Below are 27,568 nucleotides of genomic sequence, written 5' to 3' on the forward strand. Positions count from 1 at the left end.
TTTATTGTTAAAAGAAGAAATCAATACTTAGAAATACAATATACTTAATTTAAAAGTTATGCAGACAGATGTACAGTGAGAAAAATTAAACAGACTCCTATAAACTCTAGGATATATGGGTCTTTCTAGAAGTCAGTATCTTTGAACCTTCTCAAAAGGGCATAATTTTCTCTTTACTAGCTACTCTTTGCTACTCTTACTAGCTCACTTCAATGTCTTTTAATAAATATTTGTGTGTAAAAAGCCTAATTCTGTTTACTTACATCCATTCTACCATTAGCTATGGAAGGTGGATGAGAGGAACTGCAGAGGAGCATCTTGGATTTGTGTAATAAATAGAGGATGCAATTTGTCTTAATGCATTTTCAGTGGGCACCAGTTGTATACATTGTTGTAATCATGTATTTGGATCCTGTTAAATTTAGTCTGGTTTATCCATATGTCTAAAGGTAAGCACATGCTTAATGATCTCAGTACTGAACTGGAAGTAGGGAAATCCATTTGTGCTTTATTGAATTGGCAGGAAATATTTGTAGTCTATTGATTATATCACAGTGTGAGGAATGTAACATTTCTCACTTAATGGCATTGGAGTCAATGGTTCGAAGATCCCAGTTCATTACTGAGGATGCTGGTATTAAGATCAGAGAATCATAGAATAGTTTGTGTTGGAAGGGACCTTTAAAGCTCATCCAGTCCAACACTGTGCAATGAGCAGGGACATCTTCAACTAGATCAGGTTGCCCAGAACCACATCCAGCCTGGCCTTGAATATCTTCATGGATGGTGCACCCACCAGCTCTCTGGGCAACCTGTGCCAGTGTTTTACCACCCTCATTGAAAATATTTCTTCTTCACATCCAGCCTGAATCTCCCTCTTTCAGTTTAAAACCATCACCCCTTGTCCTATTGCAACAAGCCCTGCTAAAAAGTCTCTCCCCATCTTTCTTATAGGCCACTTTTTAGAACTAAAAGGTCACAATAAGGTCTCCTGAAGTCTTCTCAGGGCTGAACAAGCCCAACTCTCTCAGCTTTTCCTCACAGGAGAGATGCTCCATCCCTTTGATTATGCCTTTCAATTTGCTTCCAGAACAAAGTCTTCATTTACCGGGGGAAGGAGTATGAACGCCGCGAAGACTTCGAAGCACGGTTATTGACTCAGTTTCCAAACGCAGAGAAAATGAAGACAACGTCTCCTCCGGGCGATGACATTAAAAACTCCTCTGGCCAGTGTATCCTTTGGTTGTACAGCAGCTCCTGTGGCCACACAGATTGAGGATTTACGGCCAACACAAGCAGGAGATGGTTGAGCTTCTGCTGTCATGGGTGCAATACATTAATTTTGTTGTTCTGTTCCTCTTTCGTGTTCCCGTTGAGCTGCCTGTTCTGCATGATTGAAATTTGCTTTTCAGTTCTTAACCCCTGAATTCAGATATTCAGTGCTTTACTGTAAAGCCCAAACTGGATTTACCATCTAAATTTCACAGGCCAGTGTCGGAACAAATCGTGAGGTGAGTTTGGGTTGGGTTTCCACCTTTTCAGTTTCCCTTGAAGAACTAGAACTAGTTCTTCATACAACCATAGAGCTTTTTGGGTTGAAGGGACCTTAAAGCTCATCCAGTTCCAACCCCTGCCACGGGCAGGGACCCCTTCCACTGGAGCAGCTTGCTCCAAGCCCCTGTGTCCAACCTGGCCTTGAGCACTGCCAGGGATGGGGCAGCCACAGCTTCTCTGGGCACCCTGTGCCAGCGCCTCAGCACCCTCACAGGGAAGAGCTTCTGCCTAAGAGCTCAGCTCAGTCTCCCCTCGGGCAGGTTAAAGCCATTCCCCTTGTCCTATCTTACATGCCTTTGTAAAATGTCCCTCTGTACACAGCCAAGGAGGGTAGTAATTGTGAGGACGTTTTGTAGATAATACTAGCAGCAATTCCATCCAACCCACTGGAAGACAGTGATCCCGTAAGCATTTTATATTTATTCATAAGCTTCTATTCCAGTACTAGAGTTTAGCAGCAGTTCCTAAGCAGATAGTGTTTGATTTTGATTGTGCTTTTCCCGTTCTTCAGTTTCTACAGGGTGAATGAAGTGCAGCGGTTTGAGTATTCACGCCCTGTTCGAAAAGGAGAGAAAAACCCGGACAACGAATTTGCGGTAAAAAGATGATCAAAGAGTACCCGGGGGTTTGCTTATTTATTCCCTTCCATTTGGGGAACCTGAAGCACTGATGATGTCTTGGTTGTTGAAAGATAAGGTTTAAATGTGATTATTTTTCATAGAAATTCAGTTAACCCAATTTGTGTTTTATAATGGACAAAAATCTTTCTGTTTTCTTAAAAACCAACTATTTTGATAACAAAGTATAAAATGGCTCTACCTGAAAAGATACATGTCTCTCACCAAAACATATCTTGCCATGAAGATTCCAGTCAGGCATCTAAAAGTCTTTTTTGCAGTAATACTTTTATTTGTTAACTAAACCATATGTTTCATGTAACGGTCAATAAAACTCCCTTTGAGCACAGCTTGTATCCATCAAAATGTTTACAGCAGGTTACATCAAGTTGATTGCCTTTTTGGTTTTTATAGACACCATTTTATTCACAGGGGTTCTAGTGGGTGCAGTTAGTAGTAAAGTAGTAGTGTAGTAGTAATTAAAGTTAGAAAACAGTGCATATTTCTTGAGCAAGGAACTTGGGTTTCTGTGTAGTAGCAGGCTCTAACCCAATCAGTGTGCCACTAAATGGTGAGTATTTGGTTTCCTACAGGTTGGATGGGACTTGGAACAAGCTGCTCTAGTGGAAGGGGTCCCTGCCCATGTCAGGGGGTTGGAACTGGATGAGCTTTAAGCTCCCTTCCAACCTAAACCATTCCAGATTCTATGATTCCTTTAGTGTCTGTAGCTACTCTTGGTGGCAGTCATATCAAAAATCGCTGATTTGTTAATCTAAGTGGGTTTAGCTGAGGAGGTAGGAGAGCCTTCTTTTCCAAAAGCATAATGCTAGACTGGAGTGCGACAGTTTACAGTATGGTTTGAGTGCAGATAGAAAATGTAGTTTTATCTAAATCACTTCTTCTGTTAATAGAGAATGGCATAATCAATTCTGTTTTACAGAAAGCCTCATAATAAATAAGATGAGCTACCAACATCTGCCAGCCCTAACAAAGTCTAGAATCAAGAGATATCTTTGATATATGCCAAGGAAGACATGTTCAATCACATATCCTTAAATTCAGACTAATAAGGAGATGTTACAACAAAGCTGTTGCAGTTTACAGCTCAGATGGAATCACAGAATCACAAATTCACGTCAAGATGGGATCCCGGGTCCAGCCTCTGCCCCAGGCAGGACCATCTCTGGGGTCAGAGCTGCTCAGAGCAGGACTTGAAACCCCCAAGGATGGGGATGGCCCAGCCTCCCCTGCCCTCCTGAGGAGGAAGCGTTCTCCAGATTAATATGATGTGGTTTTGTGGAGGATGGTCCTTAAAAGCTCTCATGGGAGAAACAACAGTCCAAGTAAAACCACTGGACCTTTTAGATAACGTTCTCCTTGCGTAAGAGAGCAGTTGTTCTCTGTAAAGTCATGTATCAGATATAAATCTGTGGTGGTCACTCCGTCATCTCCCCCGGCACATACTGTTTGAAATGTCCCCCTGGCTTCACAGTGTCTGTCGTATTGTGGATCCTTTTCCTGATTAGGATGCTTTAAAGCTTTGCTTAAGATAAAAGCTGTCAATCTGATAATGTGATGTTTGTGTTACACTTGCAGAATATGTGGATTGAGAGAACCATCTACGTGACTGCTTACAAATTACCAGGGATTCTGAGGTGGTTTGAAGTCAAATCCGTTTTCATGGTAAGATCAATTTGGCTTTATTGAGATTGCATAAAAGAATGAGGCTCTTACACAGCCAGGGAGCTGTTATGTTTCTGTACGGCTGTGCTTCGGATCTGTGAACAAGCTATCGATGGGACTATATCTGGCATCTGAAGACAAAGGGAACTTGCTTGCTGATGATGCTGATTATTGACTGAGGGTGACTCAAGTAATGCTTTTCCACTCCTGAGAGGAGCAAATGCGAGCTGACTCTTCCAGGCCTTTAGGTCAAGGTCTGATCAAGTGCTCGAAGTACTTCTGGCTTTCAGCAGGTTACAGCCATTACAGCCTGTGGTGTGAGCTGTGTGCCTAAAATGAAGAGGGACCTGAGGTGTTGTAGGGGAGCTCTGCTACATCAAGGTGAACCTGGTCTGAATTTTGGAAACGAGGGTTTGGGTGCTTTGATTGTAATATTCAAAGTACACCATAAATCAAATGTATTCTACGCGTCTGCATTTCTTCTCTACCTATCACTTGTGATTGAAGGTTGTTGTTGTTTCCTTTCCATAGTTAGCCCAAATGCACCCTAGCAACCTCACAGAGCAGCTCCAAATTAGGCATTTCTGATCTGCCATTTAGACTGTTTAGATAAGAAATATCCATTAAACGCCTTTAAGATTAAGTTATTCTTACGCAGCTGTAATTTTTAAGTAGCAATAAAAACATTGTTACTGCAGTGTTTAAATCTCTCTTGTGAGGCTTATTTTTAAAGGAAAAGAACAATTTGCATATGATTAATTAAAACCTTTTTCATTGCTCCATTGAGGTTATGTTGGACAGTTGTATTTAGATGAACAGAAGTAATGCAGAAAATTACTATGGTATCTATAGTAACAGAATATGAATGTGGGGTTTGACAGTAATAGGCAGCTGAATAAAACACATTGAATTTTTAATGAACTTTGTAAGTTCAGTATAATCCTGATAGAGAAGATAGTGTTTATCTTCATGATTGCAAAAAGTGGTGTTTGTGAAGGCTGATGAAAGTCTCTTTTCCTTAAGAATTAAGAGCACAGGCTGACAGGCTGCTTTGTGCAGGCAATTTGTACCCGCACACCTTTAACACTCCACTTGTCATCGAAATGGGTATAAATCCTTGGAGAGGACTTTCTATGAGCTCTTTGAAAGTAGGGATTATCTTAGTCACGTAGCTGAAAAACGATACCAAAATGGGGCTTAATAATAGGTGGGAAGATGGCAATGGGTAACTTTTGACCTAGCTCTGGCGTAGTTACTCCAAAATCAGGATGGCTTTCTTCAACATTCCTGTCAGCTGGAAGCATGATCATGGGGTTTACATTCCTGTAAGGCTAAATTGTGACTATGGATACAGATAGTATTGATGTTTTACTAAATATTGTGAATTAAAGTAGCATTGCACATTTCATATTTTATCGATGGAGCTAGAATATCTTTAAAGGAAGAGGTGAGATCATAGGAAACCAGTGCTGAGAGAGAATTGAGTAGTTTGATAAATGCAGTGTATTATGCTACCTAACTCACAGAGGAGCATGCATAATTGCCTTAAATCTATTTGCTTTTAAAACTCCTTCTGATTCCTTTTACCTAAACCTTTCCAATCCGTTCGTTATCTGCAAGGAATTTGTTGTACACATTCATTATTCTCTATCTGTTTTGTTTTAGCTGGACACAAGTAGTTGTAGGGTAAACATTTGCTGAGGCCAGGCGGTGAATTAGAAACTGGATTTGGAATTGCATTCGGTTTTAAAAGGCAAAAACCGCTAATCTCTGTTTTGCTTTGATGCTTAGCTTTTTAGTGTTGCTATTGGATGAGGAGTATGTAGTTTCTGTTTGCCCTGAATAGATGGTGTAGTGCCCAGAGTTAGCAAGCTACTTGGAAGACTCATAATTCACAAATATAGATATTTTTAATAGCTGTCAGTAAGTTCCAAAGCACAGTTTATAGTAGGAGGATGGGAACTGCAGTTCTCCATCTGCTTTTAAAAAGATTAGAGGGAGGATTAGAAGAGTAGTAAAAGAAAGGAGAATGAGAAAGAAAGCCGTGATTGCTGATACAGAGAAGTCAAAAAAGTCAGCTCAATGAGTGCTAATTTCTGTAGATATTCAAGAGCTTTAAAAGCAATGGTTCATCAACAAATTATTGCGTAGTTAGAAGCCCATTAATACAAATGACAGAATCCTAAATTTAGCAGGTGATGCTCGCAACAGTTCGCGCTGAATCAGATGTGGAATGTGGTCTTCCCAGAGGCCAAATTGCACCCGCAGCACATCCAGCTCTGAGGGGCAGTCATCATCTGTCCACCTGAGCCCGCTCTGCTCCACAGCCACCACAGAACCATCGTGCTCCTTAACGTGCCTTCCACAATAATTCACCAGGCACGCTGCTAAAATGCTAATTAAAGCATCCTTGATGTAATCAGATGGCAGGTGTAAGAGTAACTAAAGAGATTTGATTATAAGTGGTTCTCAGGAACATGGTAAGCAACTGATAGCCAGGTAGAAGTGCTGCTTTGTTTATGTAGCATTTATGTAAATTAGGCTGTAATCAAATATACACTTGCATTTTCCTCACAGGCCTCAATTAACCTTCCTTTTCTATTCCTACCACATCATTTCTTTAATGTAAATAAGCCGTGTCTTCCAGTGAGGACTGTCTGTGCCCCAGGATGCTGCAAGTTAGTCATTTTTGTCCCATTCACTAAAGGGACACATTTCAGCAATATTTAAATATTTTAATACTGTTTTTCCAACGTGTCGTTCTGAAGGACACAGTTTGTAAATAAGAGCTGGAGATTTTACAAGGGCCTGTAGGGACAGGCCAAGGGGAATGGCTTGAACCTCTCCGAGGGGAGACTGAGCTGAGCTCTTAGGCAGAAGCTCTTCCCTGTGAGGGTGCTGAGGCGCTGGCACAGGGTGCCCAGAGAAGCTGTGGCTGCCCCATCCCTGGCAGTGCTCAAGGCCAGGTTGGACACAGGGGCTTGGAGCAAGCTGCTCCAGTGGAAGGGGTCCCTGCCCGTGGCAGGGGTTGGGACTGGAGGAGCTTTGAGGTCCCTTCCAACCCAAACCAGGCTGGGATTCTGTGATTCTATGATCAATTCTATGATCAATTCTATGATCAGTCAATTAAAATAAAGCAAATTTTACACAGCACAAACCCTAATTTACCTCACAAAGACATCTGAGGAGCTCCCTTCATCAGGCTATGTGAGAAAGAATATTTCTTCTTTCAGGTATCAATGTTCAGTTGAATAAAATGTGACCTCACGGGAAAAGCACAGCAGCTGGCTTAGAAGTCATCTCTTCAACATATTAAACTTCATTTCCTTGCAAATACACCAAAATAATCACAGCAAAATTATCAGCTTGATTTTTGAGCTGCTTAGGATTACATTTTCCATCAGAAAATCCACATTAAGTTATCATTTCTTTCCCTATGTTAAGCTGCATCTTCTTTGCACTGATAAAACACACTGACTTGTAATCTTTGGTGTTCTCTGTAATCCTCCCAAAACCTCACGTGGTTCTTTTCAGAGCCTTTCTAAACATTGTGCTGTTGTGCTGAGGTGTAATCCGTCCTACAGCAGTGAAATGCATTTAACTTATCTCCACTTATAGTATCAAATCAGATCCCAAGTATCTCAATGCCTGAAATGACCCTTTCTGTTAATTATTGGTTAAAATACCTTTGGTTCTGAAACCCCTGATATACTTCTAATTGTGGTGCTTTGGTGGCCAGTCACTTCTGTAGTAGGTCAGAAACCTGCTTCTTGGTTATAGCATCCTTTTGTTCTTGTTTTAGGTTGAAATCAGTCCACTGGAAAACGCAATAGAAACCATGCAGCTCACAAATGATAAGATCAATAATATGGTTCAACAGCACTTAAATGATCCAAATCTCCCCATCAACCCGCTCTCGATGTTGCTGAACGGCATCGTGGATCCTGCAGTCATGGGAGGGTTCACAAACTATGAGAAGGTAACGTCAGAATTGCCTGTCCTTCACCTCTTCACCTCTTTGAGATGTGTCTCTATTTGTACATAAACACTATGTGAGTCTCCCCACATATGTACTTAGTAGAACATTGCTTAAAACCCACCACTTTTGCTTGGACTCGATCATCTAAAAGGTCTTTTCCAACTTAGTTGATTCTAGGATTTCATGATTTTAAGTGCCTTTCTGGTATTTATGGATGGATTTTTGACTTTCTACATTTGAAGTAAGAGTTGATGTGTTTAGCAGCAAGAGTACTTCTGTAGGGGCACGGTGGACAATCCCTTACTAGAGTTAGACACTGCCAGCATTCCCAGTGTGGGCTCTCATGCTTTTGGAAGTAGGAGCTGAGATTTTCTGGGTCAGCTTCAGTGACCAAAGTAGCTGATTGCAATTCTCTCCTTTGCTTTCAAACAGATGAGTTTTTAAAGGATGAATCCAATGGCAGAGACTCTGAGATAGCAGTCATTTGCAGATATGTCTGAATAATCTTAACTGCATGTTTGCAGCATTAGCTTTTAATGTTATATGGGATGAGATAGTAACATCAGGAGATGATAAACGATGTATCTACTAGTATGTTGTGCATATGTGTGGAACTGCAGTGATAGGAGAAGGGGTGATGGGTTCAAACTTAAACAGGGTATATTTAGGGTGGGTATAAGGAAGAAATTCTTTACTGTGATGGTGGTAGCACAGGTTGCCCAGAGAAGCTGCGGCTGCCCTATCCCTGACAGTGTTCAAGGCCAGGCTGGACAGGGCTTGGGACAGCCTGGTGTAGTGGAAGGTGTTCCTGCCTGTGGCAGGGGGCTGGAACTGAATGATCTTAAGGTCCTTTCCAACCCAAATGATTCCATGATTCCATGAATATTAGTCGTACTAAGTTGGCATACACAAATAAGACACATGTCCTAACATAAATGGAGAATGTACACGCTGATGTACATGTTGTTCTATCCATCTGTTGATGTCCTTCTGTAACTCTCACCCATTTCACATACTATAATTTCTGGAACTGTTAGAAAGCCATTTCAGAGCTGTGCCAAGTCCTCTGCCCATGAGATTTGAACTTGATCACCATGTGCTCATCTGCCTACTTTGCTGATGTCTTAATCTTAAAACACTGTTAAATTGTGCATCTCTTTCCTAGATCTTCACTGTGTATTTGTAGCTCTCATTGTTTTGCAGAACCTTTGGATGGATTAATTTCTCTTTGCTGTAGGTAATTCTGCCATGGCAGGAGACGTTGATTCACTCTCTGAAATAACTTCTCATTTCTGTCTCTTACCCAGGCTTTTTTCACTGACAAATATATGCACGAGCATCCAGAAGATCATGACAAGATTGAGAAGCTGAAGGATCTGATTGCTTGGCAGGTAAGATATTTTCAGTCAGGTTGGTCGGGCTCAACTGCTGTGCAAAGGCACTTTAGTGTCACTTTTGAGAAAAAGCAGGCATTAAACTATTCACCCTTTGTACACTTCATTGCCATTTAAAGCTGTGCTGGAACTTGAGCTAAAGTGCATCTTTCCAAACCCGACATCATTTGTCTTTTGATAAACCCTCAATTGAGTGCGCTCTCAGGAAGTTTGCCGATGACACCAAGCTGTGTGGTCCGGTTGATACGCTGGAGGGAAGGGATGCCATCCAGAGGGACCTTGACACGCTTGTGAGGTGGGCTGATGTCAACCTTATGAAGTTCAACCACGACAAGTGCAGGGTCCTACATCTGGGTCGGAGCAATCCCAGGCACAGCTACAGACTGGGCAAAGAAGAGATTCAGAGCGGCCCTGCAGAGAAGGTCTTGGGGGTGCTGGTCGATGAGAAAATGAACATGGGCCGGCTGCAGTGTGCGCTCACAGCCCAGAAACCAACCGTATCCTGGGCTGCATCCAAAGGAGCGTGACCAGCAGGGCGAAGGAGGTGATCCTGCCCCTCTGCTCTGCTCTTGTGAGACCTCACCTGGAGCACTGTGTGCAGTTCTGGTGTCCTCAACATAAAAAGGACATGGAACTGCTGGAACAAGTCCAGAGGAGGCCACGAGGATGATCAGGGACTGGAGCACCTCCCGTATGGAGACAGGCTGAGGAAGTTGGGGCTGTTCAGCCTGGAGAAGAGAAGGCTGCGTGGAGACCTCAGAGCAGCCTTCCAGTACCTGAAGGGGGCCTATAGGGATGCTGGGGAGGGACTCTTCGTCAGGGACTGTAGTGACAGGACAAGGGGTAACGGGTTCAAACTGAAACAGGGGAAGTTTAGATTGGATCTAAGGAGGAAATTCTTTCCTGTTAGGGTGCTGAGGCACTGGAATGGGTTGCCCAGGGAGGTTGTGAGTGCTCCATCCCTGGCAGTGTTCAAGGCCAGGTTGGATGAAGCCTTGTGTGGGATGGTTTAGTGTGAGGTGTCCGTGCCCATGGCAGGGGGGTTGGAACTGGATGATCTTGAGGTCCTTTCCAACCCAAACTATTCTATGATTCTGTGATTCTATAATCAACCTCTTTTCTTTCTTACTTTCTTTTTGTAACCATAATACAGTGGAAATACCCCATCTAGATCAGCTCAGAAAATACTTTGTAATGATGTTGGTTGGTGTTACTGGTAGTTTAGTTTTGCATTTGAATTTTCTAAGGCTGATTTCAGAAACTCTTCTCCGGCAGTAAGAAGAAATCCCTAACCCTCAGTCCCTCCCCTGCTTGCACACACTGGGACAGTATTTTTTCTCATATCCGCTTCTTTCTTCAAACAACATATCTTCCATTTATTAACCTTTCTGTCCATACTCCCGGTACCTTTTAGCACAGAATATTCAATGTGAGAGTTGCAAAACTTAGCTTCCATGCAAAATACTTAGTAAGTTCATTTTAGATGTTATGAAACTTTTGGCTTGTTTTCTCTATACCTTAACATGGAACAAGAATACTTATGATTCATAAAGCATTTGAAATTACCTGGTATTTTTATGACAGTGTTTTAGAGGAGAAATCATTTAAATGTAAGATGATACAGGCAGTATTACCTGAACTGGGATTGGAACCCAGGTTTCCAGCCCTGTGCCTGAGACAAAGCAGGAACAGTCCTACATGAAGAACTGCTTTACATGTACCAAAGGAGATTTTCCAGGGCAAATAAGAAACAGTTCCATTTTTTGTTCCATAGTCATATACTGGACATTTTCCAGTGGTCTCAAGGTAATTTTATGACCACTAAAACAATACCAATATGCTTGGAAGTGTTTTTCCCACAGAAGAACAGAGCGCATCGTTGTCTTTTTACATTCAGTTTATCTTTATTATAAAGGGAATAATTTACATTTCTATAGGATTCAATCTCAGAGGTAGTAGAACCAAAGATACTGAATTTAAGGAAAAAATCCCCTGAAGACCATAAAGCTATAACTGAATAAAAACTCTTTTGGCCTGCAAAAAACTTATGTATTTATTTATTTCCTTGTGAGCTTTTACGGGAGATTAGATTTTAGGAGCTTTAAGTTTTATAGAGGAAAATAATTTGATCCCAGAAGACTTCATGTCAGCCCCATGCCTTTGCCTCTGATAGCAATACTTCAAATGAATTACAAACACACTTTCCCTCAGCAAAGATTCACTTTGGTGACATTTATGTATTAAAGTAGTATTAGTATTTGAAAATATGTATGGCAGCTAATCAGGTCCTGTTTTAATTATTCAGTGGTTTTCAATATATAATTAAATACACCCTATTCCTGGCAGTGTTCAAGGCCAGGTTGGATGGGGCTTGGAGCAAGCTGCTCTAGTGGAAGGTGTCCCTGCCCATGGCAGGGGGTTAGAACTGCTTGAGCTTTAAAGTCCCTTCCAACCCAAACCAGTCTGGGATTGTATGATAATTCCCCATCACTCCTGGAGTTCCAAACAATGGGAACCAGAAAAATAGAGAAAAGGAATCAAAATCTACTTTTTATAGCTGAAAAGTTGTTTCAGAAAGGGTGTAGCAATTTCACAGTGGAAATCAGCGCTTTTCAATTACATTACATATTTCATATACATTCCATTTATCCTAAGACTTAAACCTCCCCTCACCTAATTTCAGTTTTCCAAGCACAGGCTGCATTAAGTGGGGAGCTGCCTACCAGATTGGCTGGTGTCAGGAGAGGGAATTGTTATGGAAACTTTCCGGAGTGAGGCACTGGTCTGAATTCATCACAGCCTTGACAGTGATTGAATGCAAAAATGAGTTTTCATCTTTCAATAATGTGGGGCTTGGAGTTTTGTAATCACATGGAGATTTGCTTTATGCTGTATAAATCAATCTGGATATATGAAATAGTAGCCTGACAATCGTGTTATCAGCTGGCTAGTTAAATTTGATTCTTTTCCTATCCCCTTACCTTACCTTTCTCTCCACTGTGCTATGGAATTCATGCTCTTCAGGATATTATCCCTTTATAATTCCTGTGAACTCCAAGTGCACAGCTTCATGAAATAAATATCATTAGTAAAGCAATCTCCATTTTTGTCCATCTTTTTTGCTTTTCTGACTCAGGAAACAAAAGATTTCCATGGAACAACTTCAGTCCAAGATCTTTTCTTTTATCATGAAGATAATGAAAGCATTGATTGAAATTATGGTAGCAAGATGAATATTTGATGGCATCAATCACTCTGTTTAGCTTATGCATTTGCAGCATACCAAAAGTAGTATGTACCATACAGCTGAATCGCAGCATACCAAATGAAGCCTTTATCATCATATTTTATACCATTATTATGAAAGACTTTCTTTTAATATTGAGGCTATAAGATCAATTTTAATAATTGAAATCCGTGTCACTTTTTTATTTCAGCCAAGCTGATGAAGATATTTTAAAAGAAAAAGACCAAAATCAGGCATTAATTTTAATTTGCAGTGGAACTTCATAAAACTTTAAAATCAACAAAGATTAGAAGGATAAAATAAGTCTTATCTTGAGCTGGTTTCCTTTCTCATGTAGCTCGTGCATTTCTAGCTCAGCTACTTTGCTTCTTCATCCACTTCTCCAAAGGTGAGGGTGACCTGTAGAGTCTTTTGCAATAGAGCCAAAATCAAACCCCCCACACACATTGCTTCATACCCAAATGAATTCAGAATATCGTAGTGATGTTGTGATATCTATCCCAGTGCATTGGTTTAGTGGTGGGCTTGACGGTGCTGAGCTAATAGTTGGACTCGATGATCTTAAAGGTCTTTTCCAACTCAGTTGATTCTATGATTCTACTCTATGAATGTGGTGAAATTCTGCCTCTGTCTCTGCATCTGACACAGATTCATAAAGGTTTAAAAGTCAGTGTCACTCATCACCACATTTCCTTGTGCCAGTGTCAGGAAAAGAGATGTGGGAAGGACTCTGAAGTTAATAGAAGGTGAAGCAGAAGTAGTAAGACAGTCTGAAGGTAATTTCTTTCTGCACTTGATAAATGTTTAAAGGCTTAAGTGGCCTTGGATAGGGAGACCAAACATCCTGACTCAGAAATCTCACAGAAGTTCTGTACCAAAGCCATGGGAAGTTTATTAAGTTCAGCTTCTGTTAAGGAATAACAAGTCTTTAGAATCATAGAATAGTGAGGGTTGGAAAGGACCTCGAGGTCATCTAGTTCCAACCCCCCTGCCATGGGCAGGAACACCTCACTTTCTTCTTCTTCTATGGGCTCTGGTCTGCTTTGATTCCCTCATAGCTGGGTGCCTCCTCTTGCCTGTATCTCAGTCCCTTGACTCAACATTTCCAGTTGGCCACCAGCCTTTAGGTGCTCCTGTTCTCCAAACCTACACTCACTCCAGCAGACTTGGCCATCAACTCTCCTACACCGGGGTCGGAGCAATCCCAGGCACAGCTACAGACTGGGCAAAGAAGAGATTCAGAGCGGCCCTGCAGAGAAGGACGTGGGGGTGCTGGTCGATGAGCAAATGAACATGAGCCGGCTGCAGTGTGCGCTCGCAGCCCAGAAACCAACCGGATCCTGGGCTGCATCCAAAGGAGCGTGACCAGCAGGGCAAAGGAGGTGATCCTGCCCCTCTGCTCTGCTCTTGTGAGACCTCACCTGGAGCATTGTGTGCAGTTCTGGTGTCCTCAACATAAAAAGGACATGGAACTGCTGGAACAAGTCCAGAGGAGGCCACGAGGATGATCAGGGGACTGGAGCACCTCCTGTATGAAGACAGGCTGAGGAAGTTGGGGCTGTTCAGCCTGGAGAAGAGAAGGCTGCGTGGGGACCTCAGAGCAGCCTTCCAGTACCTGAAGGGGGCCTATAGGGATGCTGGGGAGGGACTCTTCATCAGGGACTGTAGTGACAGGACAAGGGGTAACGGGTTCAAACTGAAACAGGGGAAGTTTAGATTGGATATAAGGCAGATGTTCTTTACTGTAAGGGTGGTGAGGCACTGGAACTGGTTGCCCAGGGAGGTTGTGAGTGCTCCATCCCTGGCAGTGTTCAAGGCCAGGTTGGACAGAGGCTTGGGTGGGATGGTTTAGTGTGAGGTGTCCCTGCCCATGGCAGGGGGGTTGGAAGTGGATGATCTTGAGGTCCTTTTCAACCCTAACTATTCTATGATTCTATGATCAACCCTCCTTGAAACCCTCCTTGGCACCTTCAGTTTGGAAAGTGGCTGCAGTCAAAACAATCTGTCATAATTCTTACTTTATAGTCTTTTAAGAGAGTCTGTGTCCATTTAAAGGATGCCAAATCATGGAGAATTCTCTAGGTAAGATTGCTCGAGTTTGTTCATCTGTAATTCACCTGTGTATTTATTATTCTTACTAATAATGCTGCTCCTTCTGATTGCTGCTCAGCCCTATTAGAAAGATCTGGTTTTAATCAGTATTATGATTTAATTATGAATTATGAAGAAGCAGTCTCTTAGCTTGATTGCTGCAGAGAAGATCCAAGTTAGAATCAGAGCACTGTGTGGGCTGAAGCAGACCTGGAAGAGGAAATATTTTTCCTAAGCTGGAGGTAGCAAACTCTAATGGTGTGTCTGGATGGCTGTGGGAATGAAAATGTCTCTCTTAAACCATTTTAAAAGGTCAGCTACACCTCCACACTATGAACTAATTCTATAATCCTCTGTTGGCAGGGATATGCTGTGACAGAAGCCTCCAAGATAAATGATTATTTTCAGTTACAACAGAGAATTAATTTAATTTTATTCTCCTCTGTTTTGCTCCCAAAGAAAATAAAAGGGTTTTTCTAAGGAGAAACGGGTAGTGCATAAACCTATGTGTTTTATTAATAAATACTGCTCTGCAATATATACATGTCAGAGGATGTAGACCATTACCAGTTATATAAATAGGATTTATTAAACAAAGCATGCAAGTATTTTCTCCTTTAAGGTTATATCCTCACGAAGCAGGGAAAGGACTGGTATTAATAACCCACTGTGAAAGTCAGCATTCATCAGTTTGCCATTTGGAAGTGCAGTGTGTATGGGGGCCTGTGAATATAACATCACAGGAATGTTTGTGCTGTCTGATAAATTCAGCTGTGTCTCCAGCGTGTGATTACAGGGCAGAGCTATGGGTGTATTCATTTTAAAGGACTTTAGTTAACAGAGGAAAAAGGAAATCATTTATCACAGGTTTTTAGATTCTTTTTTTACTATGTTATGATTCATAGCTAATGAATTATGGTGATCATAGAATCATAGACACATAGAATGGTTTGGGATGGAAGGGACCTTAAAGCTCATCCAGTTCCAACCCCTGCCACGGGCAGGGACCCCTTCCACTGGAGCAGCTTGCTCCAAGCCCCTGTGTCCAACCTGGCCTTGAGCACTGCCAGGGATGGGGCAGCCACAGCTTCTCTGGGCACCCTGTGCCAGCGCCTCAGCACCCTCCCAGGGAAGAGCTTCTGCCTAAGAGCTCAGCTCAGTCTCCCCTCGGGCAGGTTCAAGCCATTCCCCTTGGCCTGTCCCTACAGGCCCTTGTCCCAAGCCCCTCTCCAGGTTCCCTGCAGCCCCTTCAGGCACTGGAGCTGCTCTCAGGTCTCCCCTTCAGGAGCCTTCTCTTCTCCAGCCTGAACAAGTCTCATGATTGTTGTTGTTGATGATGTTATTGTTGTTGTTATTATCATTATTGTCATTATCATCATTATTATTCTTATTATTATATGAGCTCTTTCGCCCCTCTTGCAACATACTTGGGAGTCTCGCCCTAACTCTTCCATTGGGAAGGACCAGGCAGACTGATGCAGCATAACTCTGCTTTCCAGATCCCATTCCTGGCGGAAGGCATCCGGATTCATGGGGAGAAGGTGACGGAGGCGCTGCGGCCATTCCATGAGCGGATGGAGGCTTGCTTCAGGCAACTGAAAGACAAAGTGGAAAAGCAGTACGGGGTCCGCGCTGTTGTAAGTTATCTGCTACCTTTATATTTCCTAGATATGCGGAATTCCCTTAAATTCCAGGCAGTTGTCTATTTCTCTATTATAATTCCCACTGATGACAAAAGCAGGGTTGATGCCGTATTGCCTGCTTGTTCTCAGTGGTCATCAGATTATTAAATACTGAGTGGATGCTATTAAAGATGCTCAGAAAACCTTAGTGCTTTCATTTCCCAGCATGGGAACAGTTCCTAAATTGCCTGAAGTCAAGATAATTCTTCAGTTTTTAAGGAAATGGGTTTAAAAAATCAAAGTAAAATAAAATTGCCATTATAGCATGTTTTTCCTATAGCTGAATGTCACTTTCCATAGACGTAATTCCTTTTGACACTTGAGGACTATGCTGCTCTATAGTTTCATGCAGCCTTAAATACTCTGGTACCACCCTAAGTGCAAGCGGGCAGTAATAAGATAGCTGCTACTTAATGGGATTTCATAGTGCTGGAATTCCTGCTTTTGCCATTCCAACAAGCTGGTTTCAGTTGCTGCTTCGTCTTTAAGGCACAACCAAGTATTTGGTGGCTTTTCCAGTGGAGATCTGGTTTGCATTTGAGTGTTAGCCATGAGGGAGGAAGGCCAAAAGCCAGCATACAGCTGCGTAATTCATAGAATCCCAGCCTGGTTTGTGTTGGAAGGGACCTTAAAGCTCATCCAGCTCCAACCCCTGCCATGGGCAGGGACCCCTTCCACTGGAGCAGCTTGCTCCAAGCCCCTGTGTCCAACCTGGCCTTGAGCACTGCCAGGGATGGGGCAGCCACAGCTTCTCTGGGCACCCTGTGCCAGCGCCTCAGCACCCTTAATGGTTAGAGTAGCTCTAGGACTGGCGACGTGGAGTTGGTGTCCTAAGAATATACTCAAGGCTGCCACAATGAGCTTTTTCACTCTCTGCTGGAAGCTGTGACAGCAGTGGTGTGAAAGTGCTATAACCTTTAGGTTTTTTTGTGGAATGACAGCAGCATTTGAAACCTGCATGTGCTGTGCATCTCTTCCCACTGCTCCAGAAAATAAAGCACACAGATTTATGAGAAATGACCCATCTGTCCTCTTACCACAGAGGTATGTGGTACAGCACTAGGATGACTTGGCAGACAGCTGGCTTCCTCCATCTGTCCTGTGATGGTGAGTTGTGGATCCTCTCCTGCCTTACGGCTCTGCAGGTCCCCCCACCTCAGCACAGGGACACTCCATTCACCCCACTCTTGCGGGCAGGAGGATGGCTCCACAGGGTGCATGGTGGCTGTAAGCCTGCCCTTGGCACATTGGAAGTGCCAGGAAGTTCTGGCATCCCCCCTTTGCTGCTGAACTTGGAATCGTAGAAACACAGATTGGTTTGTGTTGGAAGGGACATTGAAGATGATCTAGTGTGTGGTGGCTTCCTCATGAGAAGGCTAAATTGCATGTTTGCCCCAATTGGGGTTGGATCATCATTTTTGGAGATGCTGTGTCAATTCACATGCATACTGAGACAGACAGTACTTCATGGGCTCGGATGTTGAAGGTTACCTTCTGCAGCCATGAGGCTAAAAACATCTGCAGTTGTGGTTTTCACCTATTGTGTGAAAGCAGTGTCTAAAGCACAGCTGCACAGGGATGTCACAGACAACCTTTGCACCCTTTTAATGCCCTTCCTGCCTTCCTATCCTTAAACCTTCCAAGGCAAGAATATCAAAAGGGAGCTCCATCACAATCCAGCCCTTAATAAATTAAGAAATAAATGATTAAGAAATAGAAAAGCGGAAAATTATACCCATTAGAAGTTCTTCACTGTTACTTCTGCCCCTAAATGAGAAGCAGTCACTAAACTGATCTAAGAAGAGTGAAGCAATCGAGACGTGCCTTCACACAGCACCCTCCTCATCCAGTTCTGGTTATGGTCACTAATGGGCACATGTCACTGAGTTTATGGATGTTATGTCAATCACATCAATGTAAACAGGATGTGAATTTGGTTCCAAATTGTCTATGGAAAATCCCACAGAAGTTTATTCTCAGGAATGGATGGTGCAGGATACAGTGAGGGAGGGAACTTCTGCTTTCTGCACAGTGAGTTGCCCAGAGAAGCTGTGGCTGCCCCATCCCTGGCAGTGCTCAAGGCCAGGTTGGACACAGGGGCTTGGAGCAAGCTGCTCCAGTGGAAGGGGTCCCTGTCCGTGACATGGGTTGGGGCTGGATGAGCTTTAAGGTCCCTTCCAACACAAACCATTACAGGATTCTACGAGATACAGAGCATCCTGGGCTAAGGCGTTGGCAAGAAAGATGCTGCAGCAGGCAGGACAGCAAAGAAGTGCCAAGTGATGTTCTCTGAGTTCCCAAAACCTCAGTGGAATAGTGTATGCCATAGTGTATGTCAGTGAAGTATCCTGCTGTATTTTATGACAGGCCTTCTTTCAGAGATTAATTTTCACTTTTGTCTATAGTGATGACTTTTTTAATGGGAACAGTAAGATCTTATGGGGAATGTGTGAGCCTTTATGGTACCCCTGTAAGCGGTGTTCTGTTTGTAGCCCTTCAAATCCCATCTTGGCAATATATTTAAGAGGAGAAAAGTTCTAATCGCAATTTATTCCCAAGGAGAGCAGGAATAATTGACATTAATGATACTGGTGTGTCAGTCATTTCAATGAAGTATGACTTTCACTGGAAAGTCATACTCAGGTGGTGTTATCTTTCTAATTTCATTCTACCCACCAGTAAGAATTGTCAGGATTGATGGACTTTTATCGCTTCTGTCTTCCTTGTACAAGGCCAATTTACCAGTAGCTGACAGGGTGGAAAATATACCTGTAATTAAACAGCATGAGCTTCTTATTTGTTGACTGAAAAAGTTCAATTATTTTATGCATATACCAGTTATTAATGACTAACAAAGCTTGCATAAATATTCAGAACTCTGAAGTTGTCTGAAACAGCATAAAAATCCTTTCATAGATTTCCTTCTTCACCTCGATGTCACTCCGTAAATTGGCTCTCTTCACATTTCTTTTGAGTATCTTTCTTTCTCTTTTTCTTTTTTAAGCTCCATTTCATTTAAATATACCGACAGGGCAGTGAATTCAGATGTGAAGATGGATGAAAAACAAAGTTATTTGTAGAAAGCTCCTTTTCAAAGCCCAGATGTAAGAAAAACGTGTAAATACCATTGAAACAAAGGAATTATTGGAATATGATTAAAGTTATACACGTGCCTATGAGGACCTACATATTTCTTCCTAGTCCTTTAAATGGATTTTCTTTAGCATTTGTTCCTTTGTTGTTAAACACAATGAATAATTAAATCATCTCAAACTCTACATAGAAGAAAAGCCATGGAACATCTCCACGTTACTTTTGGTAACCAGATGTCAGCTCTACTGTGATTTAAGAAGTAAGATCTTGTGTTTCTTCATTGCAGCTTTCAAGTCTGGATGACAGACGAGGCAGCCGGCCACGGTCTATGGTGAGATCCTTCACGATGCCATCATCTTCAAGGCCCCTCTCTGTTGCATCAGTGTCTTCCATCTCCTCTGACAGCACACCTTCTCGACCTGGCTCGGATGGGTGAGTAAGAAATAGCCATTCAGGTCTTATCTCTGTAACGCACTGTTTAGTGTGCACATTGGTAGGATTTGAGGATCATCACCACCCCACTGCAGATCTCAGTGTTACTCTTTCCGATCCTACTGACTCCTCCTGTGTGGCAGCAGGATAGTGCTTTTCTCTCATAAGAAACTGTGGGGTGTTTTGGTTGGGCCTTTTCCCAGTGTATTTTATTCTAGACTTGGTCCATGATCGTATCCCACAAACACTGATGTGACACAACAATGTGTCACACTATGTGACACACTGCTAGCTAGTGTGGGGTAGGCATGGTGCTTTTAAGTCAGCCTTGGCTAAAAAAAAACAAACTATACAGACATTTATCTGCAGTTATATTCTTTGTCCCTTTTTTAACCATTAATGTAATGCTTTCCTTGGTCGAAGGAGGTGATCCTTCCCCTCTACTCTGCTCTTGTGAGACCTCACTTGGAGCATTGTGTGCAGTTCTGGTGTCCTCAACATAAAAAGGACATGGAACTGCTGGAACAAGTCCAGAGGAGGCCACGAGGATGATCAGGGGCTGGAGCACCTCCTGTATGAAGACAGGCTGAGGAAGTTGGGGCTGTTCAGCCTGGAGAAGAGAAGGCTGCGTGGGGACCTCAGAGCAGCCTTCCAGTACCTGAAGGGGCCTATAGGGATGCTGGGGAGGGACTCTTCATCAGGGACTGTAGTGACAGGACAAGGGGTAACGGGTTCAAACTGAAACAGGGGAAGATTAGATTGGATCTAAGGAGGAAATTCTTTCCTGTTAGGGTGGTGAGGCACTGGAATGGGTTGCCCAGGGGGGTTGTGAGTGCTCCATCCCTGGCAGTGTTCAAGGCCAGGTTGGATGAAGCCTTGTGTGGGATGGTTTAGTGTGAGGTGTCCCTGCCCATGGCAGGGGGGTTGGAACTGGATGATCTTGAGGTCCTTTCCAACCCTAACTATTCTATGATTCTATAACAAAGTTAAACAAAATCCCCTAGGCATTCAAACTAAAAACCCCAAACAAGCAGGAGATAAATGATCCCCTTTTAAAGTATCACAAGTGTAATAGCTCAGAGTGCTGTTGTCCAAAGTCAGTGATGAGACGTGTGTTCAGCCAGCCCTGTCTTGGTAAAACAGGTGGATCCTGGGCGAAGGAAGGGATTAGCTACCTGCGCAGTCGATTCTGCTCACTTCTGCTGCCAGAGGAAAAGCTGCTTACGGCAACATTGTACTTCAAGACTTATCAAGATATTTCATGCAAGAACCAGGAATCCTGTTGATAAGCCCTGTCTCACAGGCACATCCCTCAAAAGACCAGCATAATCTGTTTGCTTTATGGGGTTCAGAAGTTTCTTTCTCCCTCTTCCTCTCCCCAGGCATTCCCATAATCCAGAAACTTCATATATGACCAAGGAGGCAGGTTTTTCAAGCCTCCTGAAGGGCTGCTAACTTAGAGCTAGAAACATGAGTGTCCCCTGTGAACCTTCAGAGGCAGTTTCTGCCTGACCAGAGTGTAAAATTAAACACAGCACCTAAGGACCTATATGATACTTCCCTTGGTTACAGTTTATTTACCCATTGGGAAGAACTGCAACTCAGCTCTATTGCATTACCCTCCATAACATATACACGGTGAGTCATGGTGATATAAATGTAGGACAGCAGAGATGATAATGTGTTTTGACTTAATTCATCCACGAACGTTGTCTTGCTGCATCCATCCCTGGATAGTGGGCAACTTTGTCTCAGAAGAAAAATACTGATTCTTTCCTTCCCTGCATCTACTTATCTATTTCCCTTCAAAATCATTCTATATAATTTAATTTCTCATTGGATGCTATTTTCTTAACTTTCACCTCTCCATCCCTGCTTTGCTGAAGGAGGTGGCACTCAGCAGTTTGGGAGCATCTCATGAGTCCACTTAGTATGTATATGAAAAAAAACCCTTATGAAGATCACAGTGTAGCTCAGACCCTACTTCAAGCCTGGAGCAATACATCTGGGATCCATGTGAGGAAACTGTAGTGAACAACTGTCATCACTGGGAAAACCTGGGGAAAACGCTCATTTGCTTGATCAGTGGAGCAAGAGAAATATCATCGGATGTAAAGAACATAATGAAGGATCTCAAGAATTCAAATGACTGTAAAAATCATGTGTGTGCTTTGTCACTACTAACTTGAAAGAAAATCCCCCATGTACCTGCCATAGTTGATTTTGGTTATGGTCATTTGTCCTCTCCTGCTTTCCATTTTCCCCCTTTTCATATGTTAATTCTGAGATTACAGATGAAACTAAGAAACTATTAAAAACAGAGCCCACAGATTATCTTGCCCAGCTCATCCAACTTCTATTTTATGCCATCTCCAGCTTCTCCTGCTTTGGAGCTTTTAAACAGTAAAAACTCAAAGCAGACATTGACATAGTATGTGTTTTACAACTCCCAATGTATAATGCGTTTTACAACTCTATGTAAAATAAAACTCTGACTTTAGAAAAGGACCTTGGGTTTATTCCCTGCTTAAAGGGGGACTTAGAAGTACAAATCTGAGCACTTCTAAGCAGTGGTTGGAAGTGGGGAAGTCCCAGTATGCCTGTGTGATCAGCCGTCTGTTGAAAGTCCTAATGTACTTCAAGTAGGAGCACGGTGTGATAACCCACTTTATCACCCATACATTGCATACGGATTATTAATAGTCCTAATAATAGTAATGCCTGGGAGGGAAGCAATTAATCATTGTCTGAAGGATGGCAATTCCTTTTGTAAACTTGCAATCAGCCTACGAGGTGGCTGTTGCTGCCCTCCAGCCTCGTAGAAGCAGCTAAAATAAGCAGTTCGTGGGTAAAACACATGGTGTTTGGAGAGCTGGTGTCTTCTGGCCCAGGCGTTGTGGCCCTGGGCAAATCATAACCCTCCCTTTTCCCTATCTGTAGAACGGGATGAAGAAAGCTTGCAGTTTTGTCTCCCAAACCACATGGTTTGGGCTTTGGTTATGAGGCATAATGGCTCAGGGGCCTCTGCCGCAGGATGGAGCTTCTTTGCATTGAATGAGCTGACTCAGGATAAAGACTGAATGGCCTTTAGTGCTTCAAACATAACAAAGAGTAGTAATTTCGGGTATTGCTGCTGATGGAGATGATTAGGATTACTGTACTGCAAATTTCAGTGTTTCAATAGAATCACAGAATACCACATTGGAAGGGACCTCAGGGATTACCCAGTTCAGCCTTTCTAGGCAAAGCATGATCTAAACTAGACATCCTACCACCTTTTCCAGCCAGATCTTAACAGTGTCCAACACTGGGGAGTCACCACTTCCCTGGGGAGATTATTCCAATGGCTGATAGTTCTCATTGAGAAAAATTCTCCTCTTGTGTCCAGTTGGAATCGCCCCAGGATTAACTTGTGCCCGTCACCCCTTGTCTTTTCCATGGGACTCCTTGTAAAAAGGAAGTCTCCATCTTCTTTGTAGCCACTCTTTAAATACTGGAACATGGTGATAAGGTCTCCTCTGAGCCTTCTCCAGGCTTCTCTGAACAAGCCCAGCTCTCTCAGCCTTTCCTCGTTAGCTTCCCAGCCCTTGGATCATCTTTATGGCCCTCCTCTGGACCATCTTCAGCCCATCCACATCTTTTTTGTATAGAGGGACAAAACTGAACATAGTTAAGATTGTGGCCTGCACGTGCATGCATCCCCATGGGATAGTAAATACTTTCCCAATGTTAAAACATAAGCTGGTTCCTTTTCGGGGGGGATTTTTGGTTTGGTTTCAGTTTTGTAATGTGATGAAAACCTGTCAGGGTACAATCAGGTAAAATCTGGCCAAGGTATGGTTTTGGTGTATTAGTTTATAATATAAAATAGATCATAAAATACTTTGTCTACCTAAGGATGGTTTAGCTCAAGAAGATCAAAATACCTACCTTGTATTTAAACAGGTCATTAAAAAAGGTAAGATAAGATTCCTTTAAATTAGCTAAGAAGAGTTCCAATATTACTCTAGAATGGTGCTTTCCCTACGCAATAAAAACCCGTTGAAAAATGAAGTTTTCCGTTAAAAGTTCCTTCAACCGCTAAAGATTTTTTCCTTTGTAGCCAGAAAAATAATAGTCATGAACTGTAAAGATTGCAGAGCTGATGGCCGTAGTACATCAAGCTTGCCTGTATTCACACACTTGAAGCATTCCAGGTGGGAAAATACATCTGGGTTTTGGAAACTCACCTTGCCCTTTGCTAGTATCTGGCTGATTTGTCATTCTGGAGTGTGTCTGGAACACCAGAACAGCTCAGCTCAGCCCTCCTGGGTTCCCCTTACCAGGGCATGCTGTAGGGGAGCAGAGGTGTGGGTCTTTGACTGTGTGTGGGCACTCATATGGATATATGCCCTCAAGTATAGGATTATATATATAATACAAAACCAAAATGCTATAAAAATGCATGCAAAACCAAATATAGAAACAAGGTGTTATTAGAGACAGGAATGGGGCTTGTGTCTGCTGATAAACCTCTATACCTCCTGCTTTTGTGCCCTGTATAGGTGTTTCCCTTGCATTAAGGGTGATGTTGTTTGCTTTTCAGAGAGCAGGCGCTGTAATTGTCGTGAGTTACAAGGATAAAAAGCACTTTCTGTTGTGCGTGTTCCACAGAAAATCACTCCACCTCTGCAAAGCAATTTCTGAGCTGTTACTCCTTCTCTGGGGAATAAATACGTCCTCTTTCTCCACCCAAATGAAGCCAAAAAAATGAAGATCCAGGAGGAATTTGGGGACTTGGCACTGGTAGACACATGGACTGCGTCTACCAGGGGTGCAGGGAACATAGGAGTGACATTTCTTTAATGCACTGTGCAAGTACCTATGCTTATATAGTGCTGCTTTCCAGGTGGGTGCTGGCACCCCTGCCATGTGTAGTGGGAGTGCTGGATGGGAACCTCATTGTTATGTAAACCACATACAGTGGAACTCAGGGGTTTGTGTAGCTGTAAACCAGTTAATTTACTACAGAGCAGGGAAACACCCGGTATTGGATCTTCAGCAGTAAATTTTATTGTCAGACAATTACGATTGTTACAACCTTCTGCCCCCTCCTTTTCTCTCTGCTGAGTTCTCCTGGCTTAGCAAGGCATCGCGAACTCAAAGGATCGTAGATGATCCTGTGATTCTACGAAAGGAGACTTTGGGAAACATACAAACAAAAGTTACACGTTTTCCAAATGGTATTTTAGTGCTCTAACCATCAACAATTTCCTTTAGGTTTGTGCTGGAGCCCCTCCTGCCCAAAAAGATGCATTCTAGGTCTCAAGATAAATTGGACAAGGATGACCTAGATAAAGATAAGAAGGAAAAGAAGAAGGAGAAAAGGAACAGCAAACATCAAGAGATATTTGATAAAGAATTTAAATCTACTGATATTTCTCTGCAGCAGTCTGAAGCAGTGATCCTGTCAGAAACGGTAACTTGATTTGCAAGTAATGCTTTATCTAATTCTGAGCAGTGTTCTTTCTCTTTTTTAAAGAAAAGTGGTGGGTTTTGTGATTTAGTTTCTTTTTAGACCAAAACTATCTCCAAAGGAATATGCTACGATAGTAATATGTGTGATAATACATCAAAAACGCAGGGTTTATTTACAGTGTAAAACAATTACAGTCTCTCATAAGAAAATCTCAACCAAAAGCTATATAGGACTATTTGATAAAAGGAACAGATGGTATATCCTAAGTAAAATAAATGCTACCATTTTAGCAGCCTCTTTGATATTTAAGGTTCCCAATAGATCCTGATGGGTTTTCTCATATTTCAGCTGACAACTGCAAGACACTGTTTGGTGGGAATGTTACAAGGTCATTTTGTGTGTGTCAATTATATATTCTTGAAGGCTATTTTGAGCAGAAAATCATGAGCAGTTCCAGTGGTGGCTGTGTGTAAGGATAGTAACTACAGGATATATCTCTCTTAAGCCCTCTCTTCTTGGCATGTATTTAATTCACTGAAACTATCCTAAAGGCTTGGGTAACGAGAAATTTTAGCTCTGAAACTGAAAGCAAAGCCATTTGAAGCTGGAGCAAGGATTGTGTGAACGTGTAACCTCCAAATCTCTGCCTGGACACCTGTTTGGAAGCCAGTCGTTTAAAGTTTGCCCTTCAGAAAGAATCACAGAGTCATAGAATAGTTAGGGTTGGAAAGGACCTCAAGATCATCCAGTTCCAACCCCCCTGCCATGGGCAGGGACACCTCACACTAAACCATCCCACACAAGGCTTCATCCAACCTGGCCTTGAACACTGCCAGGGATGGAGCACTCACGACCTCCCTGGGCAACCCATTCCAGTGCCTCACCACCCTAACAGGGAAGAATTTCCTCCTTAGATCCAATCTAAACTTCCCTTGTTTCAGTTTGAACCCATTACCCCTTGTCCTGTCACTACAATCCCTGATGAAGAGTCCCTCCCCAGCATCCCTATAGGCCCCCTTCAGGTACTGGAAGGCTGCTCTGAGGTCCCCACGCAGCCTTCTCTTCTCCAGGCTGAACAGCCCCAACTTCCTCAGCCTGTCTTCATATGGGAGGTGCTCCAGTCCCCTGATCATCCTCGTGGCCTCCTCTGGACTTGTTCCAGCAGTTCCATGTCCTTTTTATGTTGAGGACACCAGAACTGCACACAGTGCTCCAGGTGAAGTGTAATGTTCTTTCACAGATTTGCACAGGTACTTGTAGAGCCAACCTGTAACTCAGCAGAGTCTTGCTTTGGTGGCTGTGCCATTTACATTGGACTTGCAAAATGATTTCTCCCTGGCTTGTGATAACTATAACCTGTAAGTCTCTTTCTTTGCTATTTGTGGTGGAATGTTACGTTTTCAGCCATTGTTCCTCTGTTTGCTGGGTTTGCTCCTCCTTTTCCCTTTGAAGATGAGCTTAATGTCTCAGATGTGCCTTCTAACAGCTGGGAAGGTCAGAGTTGTTCCGTCTGCTGTAGACCAAGTGTTAGCTCAGCGAAAACCTCAGATAAAATCCCCTTTGCGCATCTCAGGCTTTTCACTCCTTTGAATCCAACGAGTTTTCCCATTGAATTCAGCACATTTAGGATCAGCCATGGTTTGCTTAAATGGAGCCAGGTCAGCATTGTTAGAGTGTTTTCAGACAGAGAATACTTTTGGTGAGATTTCCATATCATAGAATCCCAGACTGGTTTGTATTGGAAAGGACCTTAAAGCCAGTTCCAACCCCTGCCATGGGCAGGGACACCTTCCACTAGACCAGATGGAAGGCATCCAAGGATGCTGGAGAGCTGTTTGGTGTCACTGCAAGGTCACTGTCATCTCTGAGAGGTCTTGGGCATTGGAGAAGATTGCTTATGACTGGAAAAATGCAAATGCTGGCTAGAAAGGACACGTGAACCCTTCAAGGCATATTCCCATTTGTCACTGGAGGAACAAAACCAAGCAAAGCCCAACATGGTCTGGCTCAAGTTTTCCGCTCTTCCCAGTCAAGCTTTCAGTGCATGACTGGTATGACTGATACTCCACTGGTTATAGAGAGGGAGGGAAATCAAATGTCAGAATTAGTTACTTTCAGCTTCTTGAAGTCCATGGATCAATAATAAGAAAAGGAGCTTGCTGGTGAGAGCAAAACTCCTTTTTCAGTATCCGCAAACTCCTTGATGAGCTCCAAAATGCCTGAGTCAATTTTTAATGCTTGCTGTTAGCGCAGTTTGTTTTCTCTTGCAGGTGAAATAGAGGAACCGCTCTCTTGAGATCAGTTTACAAGAGCGGTTGCACAATTCCCACTGCTGTCT

General features: G+C 42.8%; 1 protein-coding gene across 2 annotated transcripts in view; it reads left to right on the plus strand.

The window, feature by feature from the left end:
• Nucleotides 1-27,568, plus strand: part of DOCK1 (dedicator of cytokinesis 1) — a 320,534-nt gene that overhangs the window by 270,311 nt on the left and 22,655 nt on the right. For both annotated transcript variants that reach the window (XM_065672474.1, XM_065672475.1), the window contains exons 41-49: nucleotides 1,091-1,232; nucleotides 1,433-1,511; nucleotides 2,066-2,150; nucleotides 3,768-3,854; nucleotides 7,657-7,833; nucleotides 9,141-9,224; nucleotides 16,065-16,202; nucleotides 19,627-19,772; nucleotides 25,032-25,230. In XM_065672474.1, the coding sequence (XP_065528546.1) occupies nucleotides 1,091-1,232; nucleotides 1,433-1,511; nucleotides 2,066-2,150; nucleotides 3,768-3,854; nucleotides 7,657-7,833; nucleotides 9,141-9,224; nucleotides 16,065-16,202; nucleotides 19,627-19,772; nucleotides 25,032-25,230 (1,137 nt within the window). The remainder of the gene's footprint in view (nucleotides 1-1,090; nucleotides 1,233-1,432; nucleotides 1,512-2,065; nucleotides 2,151-3,767; nucleotides 3,855-7,656; nucleotides 7,834-9,140; nucleotides 9,225-16,064; nucleotides 16,203-19,626; nucleotides 19,773-25,031; nucleotides 25,231-27,568) is intronic.

Source organism: Lathamus discolor, chromosome 3, assembly GCF_037157495.1.
Source record: "Lathamus discolor isolate bLatDis1 chromosome 3, bLatDis1.hap1, whole genome shotgun sequence".
NCBI lineage: Eukaryota > Metazoa > Chordata > Aves > Psittaciformes > Psittacidae > Lathamus > Lathamus discolor.